This window comes from Oncorhynchus gorbuscha, linkage group LG18, assembly GCF_021184085.1.
Source record: "Oncorhynchus gorbuscha isolate QuinsamMale2020 ecotype Even-year linkage group LG18, OgorEven_v1.0, whole genome shotgun sequence".
Taxonomy (NCBI): Eukaryota; Metazoa; Chordata; class Actinopteri; order Salmoniformes; family Salmonidae; genus Oncorhynchus; species Oncorhynchus gorbuscha.
The window spans coordinates 82,499,681-82,513,360 of record NC_060190.1 but is presented as its reverse complement, the minus strand read 5'-3'; the positions used below and the strand labels follow the sequence as shown (position 1 = coordinate 82,513,360).

At 45.8% G+C, this 13,680-nt stretch overlaps 2 protein-coding genes across 8 annotated transcripts in view; both read left to right on the top strand.

Annotated features, from left to right (window-relative positions):
• The window catches only part of LOC124003520 (stabilin-1-like), a 73,823-nt gene extending 64,171 nt beyond the window's left edge, over nucleotides 1–9,652 (top strand). For all 3 annotated transcript variants that reach the window (XM_046311836.1, XM_046311837.1, XM_046311835.1), the window contains 2 exons: nucleotides 8,963–9,061; nucleotides 9,513–9,652. In XM_046311836.1, the coding sequence (XP_046167792.1) occupies nucleotides 8,963–9,061; nucleotides 9,513–9,584 (171 nt within the window). In that variant the 3' untranslated portion in view covers nucleotides 9,585–9,652. The remainder of the gene's footprint in view (nucleotides 1–8,962; nucleotides 9,062–9,512) is intronic.
• LOC124003521 lies at nucleotides 9,590–11,386 on the top strand. Of its 5 annotated transcripts, XM_046311840.1 has the most exons (3): nucleotides 9,680–9,708; nucleotides 9,757–10,476; nucleotides 10,509–11,386. In XM_046311840.1, the coding sequence occupies exons 2-3, from the start codon at nucleotides 9,780–9,782 to the stop codon at nucleotides 11,159–11,161; spliced, it is 1,350 nt and encodes a 449-aa protein (XP_046167796.1). In that variant the 5' UTR covers nucleotides 9,680–9,708; nucleotides 9,757–9,779; the 3' UTR covers nucleotides 11,162–11,386. The 5 variants fall into 5 exon arrangements, with proteins under 5 accessions (XP_046167798.1, XP_046167795.1, XP_046167797.1 ...); XM_046311842.1 differs by having other exon boundaries at nucleotides 9,590–10,428; nucleotides 10,653–11,386; XM_046311839.1 differs by having other exon boundaries at nucleotides 9,590–10,428.
• The last annotated feature ends 2,294 nt before the right edge of the window (nucleotides 11,387–13,680 follow it).

Sequence of the window (13,680 nt, the reverse complement as noted above, 5' to 3'; positions counted from 1 at the left end):
TCTGATCAACACTACTATAGACCAGGCCCATTGGGCCCACAGGGCTCTGATCAACACTACTATAGACCAGGCCCATTGGGCCCACAGGGCTCTGATCAACACTACTATAGACCAGGCCCACAGGGCTCTGATCAACTCTACTATACACCAGCCCCATTGGGCCCACAGGGCTCTGATCAACACTACTATAGACCAGGCCCATTGGGCCCACAGGGCTCTGATCAACTCTACTATAGACCAGGCCCATTGGGCCCACAGGGCTCTGATCAACTCTACTATAGACCAGGCCCATTGGGCCCACAGGGCTCTGATCAACTCTACTATAGACCAGGCCCATTGGGCCCACAGGGCTCTGATCAACACTACTATAGACAAGGCCCATTGGGCCCACAGGGCTCTGATCAACTCTACTATAGACCAGGCCCACAGGGCTCTGATCAACACTACTATAGACCAGGCCCATTGGGCCCACAGGGCTCTGATCAACTCTACTATAGACCAGGCCCATTGGGCCCACAGGGCTCTGATCAACTCTACTATAGACCAGGCCCATTGGGCCCACAGGGCTCTGATCAACTCTACTATAGACCAGGCCCATTGGGCCCACAGGGCTCTGATCAACTCTACTATAGACCAGGCCCATTGGGCCCACAGGGCTCTGATCAACTCTACTATAGACCAGGCCCATTGGGCCCACAGGGCTCTGATCAACTCTACTATAGACCAGCCCCATTGGGCCCACAGGGCTCTGATCAACACTACTATAGACCAGGCCCATTGGGCCCACAGGGCTCTGATCAACACTACTATAGACCAGGCCCATTGGGCCCACAGGGCTCTGATCAACTCTACTATAGACCAGGCCCACAGGGCTCTGATCAACACTACTATAGACCAGGCCCATTGGGCCCACAGGGCTCTGATCAACACTACTATAGACCAGGCCCATTGGGCCCACAGGGCTCTGATCAACACTACTATAGACCAGGCCCATTGGGCCCACAGGGCTCTGATCAACACTACTATAGACCAGGCCCATTGGGCCCACAGGGCTCTGATCAACACTACTATAGACCAGGCCCATTGGGCCCACAGGGCTTTGATCAACACTACTATAGACCAGGCCCACAGGGCTCTGATCAACACTACTATAGACCAGGCCCATTGGGCCCACAGGGCTCTGATCAACACTACTATAGACCAGGCCCATTGGGCCCACAGGGCTCTGATCAACACTACTATAGACCAGGCCCACAGGGCTCTGATCAACACTACTATAGACCAGGCCCACAGGGCTCTGATCAACTCTACTATAGACCAGGCCCATTGGGCCCACAGGGCTCTGATCAACACTACTATAGACCAGCCCCATTGGGCCCACAGGGCTCTGATCAACACTACTATAGACCAGGCCCATTGGGCCCACAGGGCTTTGATCAACACTACTATAGACCAGGCCCACAGGGCTCTGATCAACACTACTATAGACCAGGCCCATTGGGCCCACAGGGCTCTGATCAACACTACTATAGACCAGGCCCATTGGGCCCACAGGGCTCTGATCAACACTACTATAGACCAGGCCCATTGGGCCCACAGGGCTCTGATCAACACTACTATAGACCAGGCCCATTGGGCCCACAGGGCTCTGCTCAACTCTACTATAGACCAGGCCCATTGGGCCCACAGGGCTCTGATCAACACTACTATAGACCAGGCCCATTGGGCCCACAGGGCTCTGATCAACACTACTATAGACCAGGCCCATTGGGCCCACAGGGCTCTGATCAACACTACTATAGACCAGGCCCATTGGGCCCACAGGGCTCTGATCAACACTACTATAGACCAGGCCCATTGGGCTCACAGGGCTCTGATCAACACTACTATAGACCAGGCCCATTGGGCCCACAGGGCTCTGATCAACACTACTATAGACCAGGCCCATTGGGCCCACAGGGCTCTGATCAACACTACTATAGACCAGGCCCATTGGGCCTACAGGGCTCTGATCAACACTACTATAGACCAGGCCCATTGGGCCCACAGGGCTCTGATCAACACTACTATAGACCAGGCCCATTGGGCCCACAGGGCTCTGATCAACACTACTATAGACCAGGCCCATTGGGCCCACAGGGCTCTGATCAACACTACTATAGACCAGGCCCACAGGGCTCTGATCAACACTACTATAGACCAGGCCCACAGGGCTCTGATCAACACTACTATAGACCAGGCCCACAGGGCTCTGATCAACACTACTATAGACCAGGCCCACAGGGCTCTGATCAACACTACTATAGACCAGGCCCACAGGGCTCTGATCAACACTACTATAGACCAGGCCCACATGGCTCTGATCAACACTACTATAGACCAGGCCCACAGGGCTCTGATCAACACTACTATAGACCAGGCCCATTGGGCCCACAGGGCTCTGATCAACACTACTATAGACCAGGCCCATTGGGCCCACAGGGCTCTGATCAACACTACTATAGACCAGGCCCACAGGGCTCTGATCAACACTACTATAGACCAGGCCCACAGGGCTCTGATCAACACTACTATAGACCAGGCCCACAGGGCTCTGATCAACTCTACTATAGACCAGGCCCACAGGGCTCTGATCAACACTACTATAGACCAGGCCCACAGGGCTCTGATCAACACTACTATAGACCAGGCCCACAGGGCTCTGATCAACACTACTATAGACCAGGCCCACAGGGCTCTGATCAACACTACTATAGACCAGGCCCACAGGGCTCTGATCAACTCTACTATAGACCAGGCCCATTGGGCCCACAGGGCTCTGATCAACACTACTATAGACCAGGCCCACAGGGCTCTGATCAACACTACTATAGACCAGGCCCATTGGGCCCACAGGGCTCTGATCAACACTACTATAGACCAGGCCCATTGGGCCCACAGGGCTCTGATCAACACTACTATAGACCAGGCCCATTGGGCCCACAGGGCTCTGATCAACACTACTATAGACCAGGCCCACAGGGCTCTGATCAACTCTACTATAGACCAGCCCCACAGGGCTCTGATCAACACTACTATAGACCAGCCCCACAGGGCTCTGATCAACACTACTATAGACCAGGCCCACAGGGCTCTGATCAACACTACTATAGACCAGGCCCATTGGGCCCACAGGGCTCTGATCAACACTACTATAGACCAGGCCCATTGGGCCCACAGGGCTCTGATCAACTCTACTATAGACCAGGCCCATTGGGCCCACAGGGCTCTGATCAACACTACTATAGACCAGGCCCATTGGGCCCACAGGGCTCTGATCAACACCACTATAGACCAGGCCCTTTGGGCCCACAGGGCTCTGATCAACACTACTATAGACCAGGCCCATTGGGCCCACAGGGCTCTGATCAACACCACTATAGACCAGGCCCTTTGGGCCCACAGGGCTCTGATCAACACCACTATAGACCAGTACTACTACTGTTATTCAATAGCACAGCTTTCAAGTTTGCATTCTCCATTAGTCCACATAATACTTTATTCATTTAGTTTTCCTCAATTTGAAAAAAAACGAACTAACTTTTTTCAGCGGTTGAAAACGTATAAATGTAAAATAATGGGCTGAAGTTGGTTTACGTTTTGACCAGTCACTCAGAGGACTTTCACTGTATTCTCCGCATTGTGTTTTAGTTGTATTGTATTTTACATTTGTGCGACTTGTCCACCAGCGTGTCACGTTTTGTGTTGTTTTTTTTGTGGACACCAGGAAAGGGTCAGGAAAGGGTCAGCTGCTGCTGTTGCAAAAAAAAAAGCTCATGGGGTTTTTAACAAACACATTTTACACATTTGACATTCACCGAATAACAATAGCCAGAAATCCAGTCTGTCTATGCCAACACTCTTTGTCAAGCTAAACCATTTTTGTTGCCCTGACAAGGAGTAGCAAGGAGGTATGGAGGGGGAAACTGAAAACTAGCTGTCATTGGCAGAGATGTTTGTAACTCTTTCTAATTGGTCTATTAACTCATATATACAGTAAATGATGTCACCATGGAAGGCCAAAATTCCATCCCACCAAAACAGGCTGACATTTCCGTTTTCAAATAGCTTACAATTAAACAGGCATTATCATCATTTTCACAATTTCGAAGTATTTTTCCAACCTCACCGTTGTTTATTAGGTACACCAGCCCATTCACGAAAATGTATTGCTCCTACAGACAGTGAGTCTCGTGGCCGTGGCTTGTTATATAAAGCAGGCAGACAGGCATCAAGACATTCAGTTACTGTTCGGTTGAATGTTAGGTCACTCGTTTAGTCCATTCTAAGTGAATTTGAGAGTGGTATGATTGTCGGTGCCAGGCGCGTCGGATCCAGTATCTCCGAACAGCCAGCCTCCTGGGTTTTTCACGTAGGACAGGTTTACAGAGAATGGTGAGACAAACCAAACATCCAGTCAGCGGCAGTCCTGTTGGGTGAAAACAGCTCGTTGAGAGGGGTCTACGAAGAATGCCAAGAATCATGCAAGCTAACAGAAGGGCCACAAACAGACAAATAATGGAACAGTGCAACAGTGGTGAGCAGAACAGCCTCTCAGAACACACAGCTCATCGGTCCTTGTCATGGATGGGCTACTGCAGCAGACGACCACACTGGGTTCCTATCAGATAAAGACAAGAAGAACCAGCTCCAGTGGGCACACGATCACCAACACTGGACAAATGAGGAGTGGAAAAACATTGCCTGTAACATGACAGCGAGTTCAGTTTACTTGAGCGGTCTGCGCAGTCCACAAACCTCAACCTTACAGAGCATCTTTGGGATGAGATGGAAAGGGCTGGTCACAGCATGAATATACCGCCGACCAATCTGCAGCAACTGCAAAATGCCATTGCGTCAGCATGGACCAGCATCCCTTTGGAACGCTTATGACACCTTGTAGAATACCCCAAATAATTCAGGCTGTTCTGGAGGCAAATGAGGGTCCAACCCAAAACTAGATGGGTGTACCTAATAAACAGTCTGGTGTGTATACGAAACACAGGGGAATCACATTTTTAACTGTACTGTGCCTTTAAGTGTGACTGGGGACTCCTCTGAGCCGGGTTTCTCTAGATTTCTTCCTGGCCACTGTGCTCTCACTTCTGCTTGCTCTTTGGGATCGAGGCCAGGTTACTGTAGAGCACTTTGTGACAAATGCTGATGTAAAAACCCACTGGACACAAACTGGAAGTCATCAACTGTTGTGACACTATTTAGGCCCATATAACATTAGGGAAGTCAACTGTTATGACACTATTTAGGCCCATATAACATTAGGGAAGTCATCAAATGTTATGACACTATTTAGGCCCATATAACATTAGGGAAGTCAACTGTTATGACACTATTTAGGCCCATATAACATTAGGGAAGTCAACTGTTATGGCACTATTTAGGCCCATATAACATTAGGGAAGTCATCAACTGTTGTGACACTATTTAGGCCCATATAACATTAGGGAAGTGATCAACTGTTGTGACACTATTTAGGCCCATATAACAGTCCTATTCGTCAAGTTGAATTTTTGGTTAAGTTGGAGACGTGAATCCAACATATCAATTATTCATTTGGATTTTGGATTGTGTTTGGTTGCGTGAGTTTGTTTTTACAGGGACAGTGCACATTAACGTTTCAGTAAAAGTGCCGGTTTAGCCAGCTGGCTAATTTTCAACCGCAGTCCCTGGGCAGGTTATTAAAAACTATTCCAATAACAATACACACCAATATATTTTTTTGATATTTGGATGTGTTGACAACTAAACACAATTCAATATCACTTTTGAAATACAGTAAATAGCCTGTTAACTTGTGGAAGTTAAGAAATTATGTTGGATTCACGTCCAATAGGATTCAGCCAGTGGCTCAGATGAAACTGTCCAAGCGTTAGATGCATCTCCTTTAAATAGTTGATATTTGGTTGCGTTGACAACCAAACGCAAATCAATATTGATTTTGTAATACAGTAAAATATTCTAACATTAGACTCTCTTACAAACTAATGTAACACTATTTATTTATTCCAACTTAAAATTAATATTCATGGCCATTTTGTGGTTACTGTAACTATAAATGTCTTATGTAATTATATATTTTTTAAAAATATATTTTTTAACATAATTGAACCCTTTATTTAACTAGGCGAGTCAGTAGAAAGCGTGCATGTTCAAGATGGCGTGTAAAGGTTTGCAGGTCTGTGGAGAGCTTCACTATTGCTGTAATAAATCTGTGCAGAATCTGGAACAGCGCTGATCACTTTTAATGGAATCTCAACTCCAATCCGGGTCATGTGGTTCTGCTATTAGATGGAGCACAGTGATAATAGATTGAGGCATGGATTGAATCAGATCGAGCGGTAACTAGCATCCGCATAGCAGATGTTTTGGCGGTGTTGGAGGTTTAACTGCGATATGAGCCGACATATCGGCTGGCGGCTGCTCGTCCCCAACCATTCCCTTTCCTTGTCCCTGAGCCATTAGAAAGGCTACCACATTAGAAATAAAGGCTACCACGTTAGAAATAAAGGCTACCACGTTAGAAATAAAGGCTACCACGTTAGAAATAAAGGCTACCACGTTAGAAATAAAGGCTACCACATTAGAAATAAAGGCTACCACATTAGAAATAAAGGCTACCACATTAGAAATAAAGGCTACCACATTAGAAATAAAGGCTACCACGTTAGAAATAAAGGCTACCACGTTAGAAATAAAGGCTACCACGTTAGAAATAACAGCTACCACATTAGAAACAAAGGCTACCACGTTAGAAATAAAGGTCACCACGTTGGAAATAAAGGCTACCATGTTAGAAATAAAGGCTACCACGTTAGAAATAACAGCTACCATGTTAGAAATAAAGGCTACCACGTTAGAAATAACGGCTAGGCTACCACGTTAGAAATAAAGACTACCACGTTGGAAATAAAGGCTACCTCGTTGGAAATAAAGGCTACCACGTTACAAATAAAGGCAACCACGTTAGAAATAAAGGCTACCACGTTGGAAATAAAGGCTACCACGTTGGAAATAAAGGCTACCATGTTAGAAATAAAGGCTACCTCGTTAGAAATAATGGCTATGCTACCACGTTGGAAATAAAGGCTAGGCTACCACGTTGGAAATAAAGGCTTCCACATTAGAAATAAAGGCTACCACGTTAGAAATAAAGACTACCACGTTGGAAATAAAGGCTACCTCGTTGGAAATAAAGGCTACCACGTTACAAATAAAGGCAACCACGTTAGAAATAAAGGCTACCACATTGGAAATAAAGGCTACCACGTTGGAAATAAAGGCTACCATGTTAGAAATAAAGGCTACCTCGTTATTTCTGCCTGTGCAGACAAAATGGAGTCGTGGTCAAGAAGAAAGGGGGCGGGGCAGGAAGTGGTCGCGAAGTTAGAGTGTGATCCAAGGTTTTACCACCCCTGGTTGTGCAATCAGATAATAATGGCTATGCTACCACGTTGGAAATAAAGGCTTCCACATTAGAAATAAAGGCTACCACATTAGAAATAAAGGCTACCACATTAGAAATAAAGGCTACCACGTTAGAAATAAAGGCTACCACGTTAGAAATAAAGGCTACCACGTTAGAAATAAAGGCTACCACATTAGAAATAAAGGCTACCACGTTGGAAATAAAGGCTACCACATTAGAAATAAAGGCTACCACATTAGAAATAAAGGCTACCACGTTACAAATAAAGGCTACCACGTTGGAAATAAAGACTCATGCAAAACCAGTGATGTTAAGCTAATGCATGTTTTCATGTTCATTTAGATTTGTGCCTATCAGTCTAATTCGAGTGTTGGAACTTTGACCTTGGCTGGATTATAGTGGGCGTGGTTTCGTTGCATCCAATGGCAGTGGTAAGGCAACGAGCCGCTCGTGGATTTGACAGTGCTAACGTAGTTCCGCCTCCAACAATGCTAAGTGGATGTCAATCTGATTGAATCTAGTTGTTGTATAAATACAAAATATCTGATATTATATCCCTATTTGAACTTTGTTGTGATTTTAAATGGTTGAAAACGCAATGAGACCACATTTACGTATGTGGTCCTTCTGTAGCTCAGTTGGTAGAGCATGGCGCTTGTAACGCCAGGGTAGTGGGTTCGATCCCCGGGACCACCCATACGTAGAATGTATGCACACATGACTGTAAGTCGCTTTGGATAAAAGCGTCTGCTAAATGGCATATATTATTATTATTATTATTATATATTAGATGACAACTAAACCAAATATCTGACATTGTTTTTTCCATTGGAATATGGTTGTGCTTTTAGATGGTTGAAAGCAGTGGTAGCATCCCGAATGGTACAGAGGTCTAAAGCATAGCAACTGGCCGTGATCGGGAGTCCCATAGGGGGGGGTATTTGGCTCATCGTGCTCTAGCAACTCCTTGTGGCGGGCCGGGGGCCTCGGTCGTCAGTTGAACAGTGTTTCCTCTGACACATTGGTGCGGCTGGCTTCTGGGGTAAGTGGGCGGGTGTTAAGAAGTGCGGTTTGGCGGGTCATGTTCCGGAGAACACATGACTTGACCTTCGCCTCCCGAGCCAGTTGGGGACTTGCCTTTTTCTCCCCCATAATGGGGGAGAAAAAGGGGGTAAAAAATAAAGAATTAAAAAATAAATGAAAGCACAATGATAAATCAAATGTATTTATATAGCCCTTCTTACATCAGCTGATATCTCAAAGTGCTGTACAGAAACCCAGTCTAAATCTCCAAACAGCAAGCAATGCAGGTGTAGAAGCACCTGTAAAAGCACACATTGAGAATTTGCCTGTCTCTGAGTGGGTGAATCAAGGTCACCCACATTTCCACGTTGAAATGACACGGTATGCCCAGATAAAGTTTTTTTTTTCTAAAAACAGATTTGATTGACTGACATGTCTTGTCTCCCATGGTGACAGAATGAAGAGGGGGATAAGCCTGCTCTGGTGTCTATTCCCAACCCGCTCTACAGCGGTTACAGGGCCTTCAACCAACCCTTTGGTATCAATGAACAATGTGTAAGTCTCAATAATGATGGTTTATATCTCAATAATGTTACTGATCAATGTACAAGTGTCAATGTTATATGGCAATAACACAACTGATCAATATGTAAGGCCAGGATCCAATCTGATCCCGCCTGTCAACAACACTATATTTAAAGGTAATTACTGATTGAGGCACGTAGTGTGGATGCAGTCTGTGAAATGTGGGAACATTGCCTTTAAAAGCCGCGTTGTCAACAACCCAAAATCAGATTGAATGTTGACCTAAGTCAATTTTATATCTCAGTTTTTATCTCAAACACGCTTTATTTTAACCTCATTGGATTTACTCTTAAATCCAAACTTCTGCCTTCTGTGCTCTTGAGCCAAAAGGGGTCCCCTGAGTGGACAGAAATACTGTTCAGAAATAACCTCAGGAGTAATCATCTAGCCTAATGGTTTAACCTTTTCTTTCCCTGTCTAGGAAGAGGCAGAACCAGCAGCAGCAGAACCAGCAGAACCAGAAGAACCAGTTCCTCGACTACTGGATTTATGAGAACTCTAACAACATTATGTGGGCTCTAAGAAAGGGCTGGAGTGAATTGACTTTCTGCATTTGAACAGACTATGCTGGGAATGTGTAAATAAAATATGACCTAGGCCTATATTTTCCAAAGACAATGGCTGGGATTCAATCTGTAGAATGCTATCTGTGCTGTTTAAAGGAGATGGCTGGGATTCAATCTGTAGAATGCTATCTGTGCTGTTTAAAGGAGATGGCTGGGATTCAATCTGCAGAATGCTATCTGTGCTGTTTAAAGGAGATGGCTGGGATTCAATCTGTAGAATGCTATCTGTGCTGTTTAAAGGAGATGGCTGGGATTCAATCTGTAGAATGTTATCTGTGCTGTTTAAAGGAGATGGCTGGGATTCAATCTGTAGAATGCTATCTGTGCTGTTTAAAGGAGATGGCTGGGATTCAATCTGTAGAATGTTATCTGTGCTGTTTAAAGGAGATGGCTGGGATTCAATCTGTAGAATGCTATCTGTGCTGTTTAAAGGAGATGGCTGGGATTCAATCTGTAGAATGTTATCTGTGCTGTTTAAAGGAGATGGCTGGGATTCAATCTGTAGAATGCTATCTGTGCTGTTTAAAGGAGATGGCTGGGATTCAATCTGTAGAATGTTATCTGTGCTGTTTAAAGGAGATGGCTGGGATTCAATCTGTAGAATGCTATCTGTGCTGTTTAAAGGAGATGGCTGGGATTCAATCTGTAGAATGTTATCTGTGCTGTTTAAAGGAGATGGCTGGGATTCAATCTGTAGAATGCTATCTGTGCTGTTTAAAGGAGATGGCTGGGATTCAATCTGTAGAATGCTATCTGTGCTGTTTAAAGGAGATGGCTGGGATTCAATCTGTAGAATGCTATCTGTGCTGTTTAAAGGAGATGGCTGGGATTCAATCTGCTGTTTAAAGGAGATGGCTGGGATTCAATCTGTAGAATGCTATCTGTGCTGTTTAAAGGAGATGGCTGGGATTCAATCTGTAGAATGCTATCTGTGCTGTTTAAAGGAGATGGCTGGGATTCAATCTGCAGAATGCTATCTGTGCTGTTTAAAGGAGATGGCTGGGATTCAATCTGTAGAATGTTATCTGTGCTGTTTAAAGGAGATGGCTGGGATTCAATCTGTAGAATGTTATCTGTGCTGTTTAAAGGAGATGGCTGGGATTCAATCTGTAGAATGTTATCTGTGCTGTTTAAAGGAGATGGCTGGGATTCAATCTGTAGAATGTTATCTGTGCTGTTTAAAGGAGATGGCTGGGATTCAATCTGTAGAATGTTATCTGTGCTGTTTAAAGGAGATGGCTGGGATTCAATCTGTAGAATGTTATCTGTGCTGTTTAAAGGAGATTGCTGGGATTCAATCTGTAGAATGTTATCTGTGCTGTTTAAAGGAGATGGCTGGGATTCAATCTGTAGAATGTTATCTGTGCTGTTTAAAGGAGATGGCTGGGATTCAATCTGTAGAATGTTATCTGTGCTTTCTTTTTGTAGCGGCGATGGCATTACTGGCAACACTATTAGAATTGACCTTAAAATATCAAACTTGTTAAAACGAGGCCTCCTTTAAAAAGGCGCATTGCCAGCAGTCCTATGCGTTATTCTAACTACATGCTTTGAATTGAATCTCGGCCTAAACTCGGCAGTCGGTCTGTTTCCCCAAAACAATGTTAAGGGTCTAGGATTAGGCTGTTCAGAACTGGGTTGAAGACTCGACCCTCCACACAGAAACAACACTGATGCAAAACGCCAGGCATGTTTATATGACACTGTATTAAAATATTCCTTCTATGCATCCCTTGTATAGATTATTGGTCATTATTTGATGGTATAAATTATGTTACTACAACAATAACCATTTATACATATGAACTTTTTTTAGATTTAAGATGTATTATACAACACATACCAGATTATTTTTTTCCAAATATGTTAATCTAGTTCCACCCCCCCCACCCCCAGCGCTCTGCTCCTCAGAGGGAGCTCCACCCCCCCAACCCCAGCGCTCTGCTCCTTGGGAGCTCCATGCCCCACCCCCGGGACTCTGCTCTCACAAAGCAGTGCACCCATCCCCCCCAGAATAGAGGGAAGAGAAGGAGAGAGGGAGATGAGCCGAGCTGCAGTGTTGGCTGGTGCAGCATGAACAGAGAGAAGGGAATGAGAGGGGGAGCCAAGCTGCAGTGTTGGCTGGTGCAGCATGGACAGAGAGAAGGGAATGAGAGGGGGAGCCGAGCTGCAGTGTTGGCTGGTGCAGCATGGACAGAGAGAAGGGAATGAGAGGGGGAGCCGAGCTGCAGTGTTGGCTGGTGCAGCATGGACAGAGAGAAGGGAATGAGAGGGGGAGCCGAGCTGCAGTGTTGGCTGGTGCAGCATGGACAGAGAGAAGGGAATGAGAGGGGGAGCCGAGCTGCAGTGTTGGCTGGAGCAGCATGGACAGAGAGAAGGGAATGAGAGGGGGAGCCGAGCTGCAGTGTTGGCTGGTGCAGCATGGACAGAGAGAAGGGAATGAGAGGGGGAGCCGAGCTGCAGTGTTGGCTGGTGCAGCATGGACAGAGAGAAGGGAATGAGAGGGGGAGCCGAGCTGCAGTGTTGGCTGGTGCAGCATGGAAATGGTTCAATATGAATGGACAAAGCATCACCTTAGTCATCCCAGCAGATTGACCTTTGTCAGATGGCTGCTGGGATGACGAACAAGATTGACAGTGGAAACTGATCTTTAAAAAAAAAACTGTAACCCAAACAGATTTGTCAAAATCAATATATTTATTCAATCTAACACTGAAGCGATCGAAATGTAAAGATATTTTCCATTGAGCTGACACACTACATGACCAAAAGTGTGTGGAAACCTGCTCGTCAAACATCTCATTGCAAAAATCATGGGTATTAATATGGAGTTTGTCCCCCTTTGCAAAAATCATGGGCATTAATATGGAGTTTGTCCCCCTTTGCTGCTATAACAGCCTCCACTCTTCTGGGAAGGCTTTCCACTAGATGTTGGAACATTGCTGCTATAACAGCCTCCACTCTTCTGGGAAGGCTTTCCACTAGATGTTGGAACATTGCTGCTATAACAGCCTCCACTCTTCAGGGAAGGCTTTCCACTAGATGTTGGAACATTGCTGCTATAACAGCCTCCACTCTTCAGGGAAGGCTTTCCACTAGATGTTGGAACATTGCTGCGATAACAGCCTCCACTCTTCAGGGAAGGCTTTCTACTAGATGTTGGAACATTGCTGAAGGGACTTGGTTCCATTCGGCCACAAGAGTATTAGTAAGGTCGGGGACTGATGTTGGGTGATGAGCCCCGGCTCGCAGTAAGCCTTCCAATTCATCGCAAAGGTTTTCGATGGGGTTGAGGTCAGTCAAGTTCTTCCACACTGATCTTGACAAACCATTTCTGTATGCACCTCGCTTTGTGCACGGGGGCATTGTCAGGCTGAAACAGGAAAGGGCCTTCCCTAAACTTCCGCCACAAAGTTGGAAGCACAGAATCATCTAGAATGTCATTGTATGCTGTAGTGTTAAGATTTCCCTTCACTGGAATTAAGGGGTCTAGCCCGAACCATGAAAAACAACCCCAGACCATTATTCCTCCTCCACCAAACTTTACAGTTGACACTACACATTGGGGCAAGTAGCATTCTCATGGCATCTGCCAATCCCAGATCCATCCATTGGACTGTCAGATGGTGAAGCATGATTAATCACTCCAAAGACTGCGTTTCCACTGCTCCAGAGACCAATGGCGGTGAGCTTTACACCACTCCAGCAGACGCTTGGCATGGCGCATGGTGACCTTAGACTCGTGTGCGTCTACTCGGCCATGGAAACCCATTTCATGAAGCCCCCGACGAACAGTTCTTGTGCTGAAGTTGCATCCAGAGGCAGTTGGGAACTCGGTAGTGAGTGTTGCAAACTAGCACAGACAACTTTTACGCGCCATGCGCTTCAGCACTCGTGTTCTGTGAGCTTGTGGCCTACCACTTCGCGGCTGAGCCGTTGTTGCTCCTAGACGTTTTCACTTCAAAAACAGCACTTAAATTTGACCTACCTATGATGGTGGTACGTTGAAAATCTATGAGCTCT

Coding starts and splice junctions, on each gene's coding strand:
- LOC124003521 (XM_046311838.1), top strand. CDS start 9,732: ATGCTATCTGTGCTGTTTAAAGGAGATGGCTGGGATTCAATCTGTAGA. Junction 10,477..10,508: donor ATCTGTGCTGTTTAAAGGAG/ATGGCTGGGATT, acceptor TGTTTAAAGGAG/ATGGCTGGGATTCAATCTGT.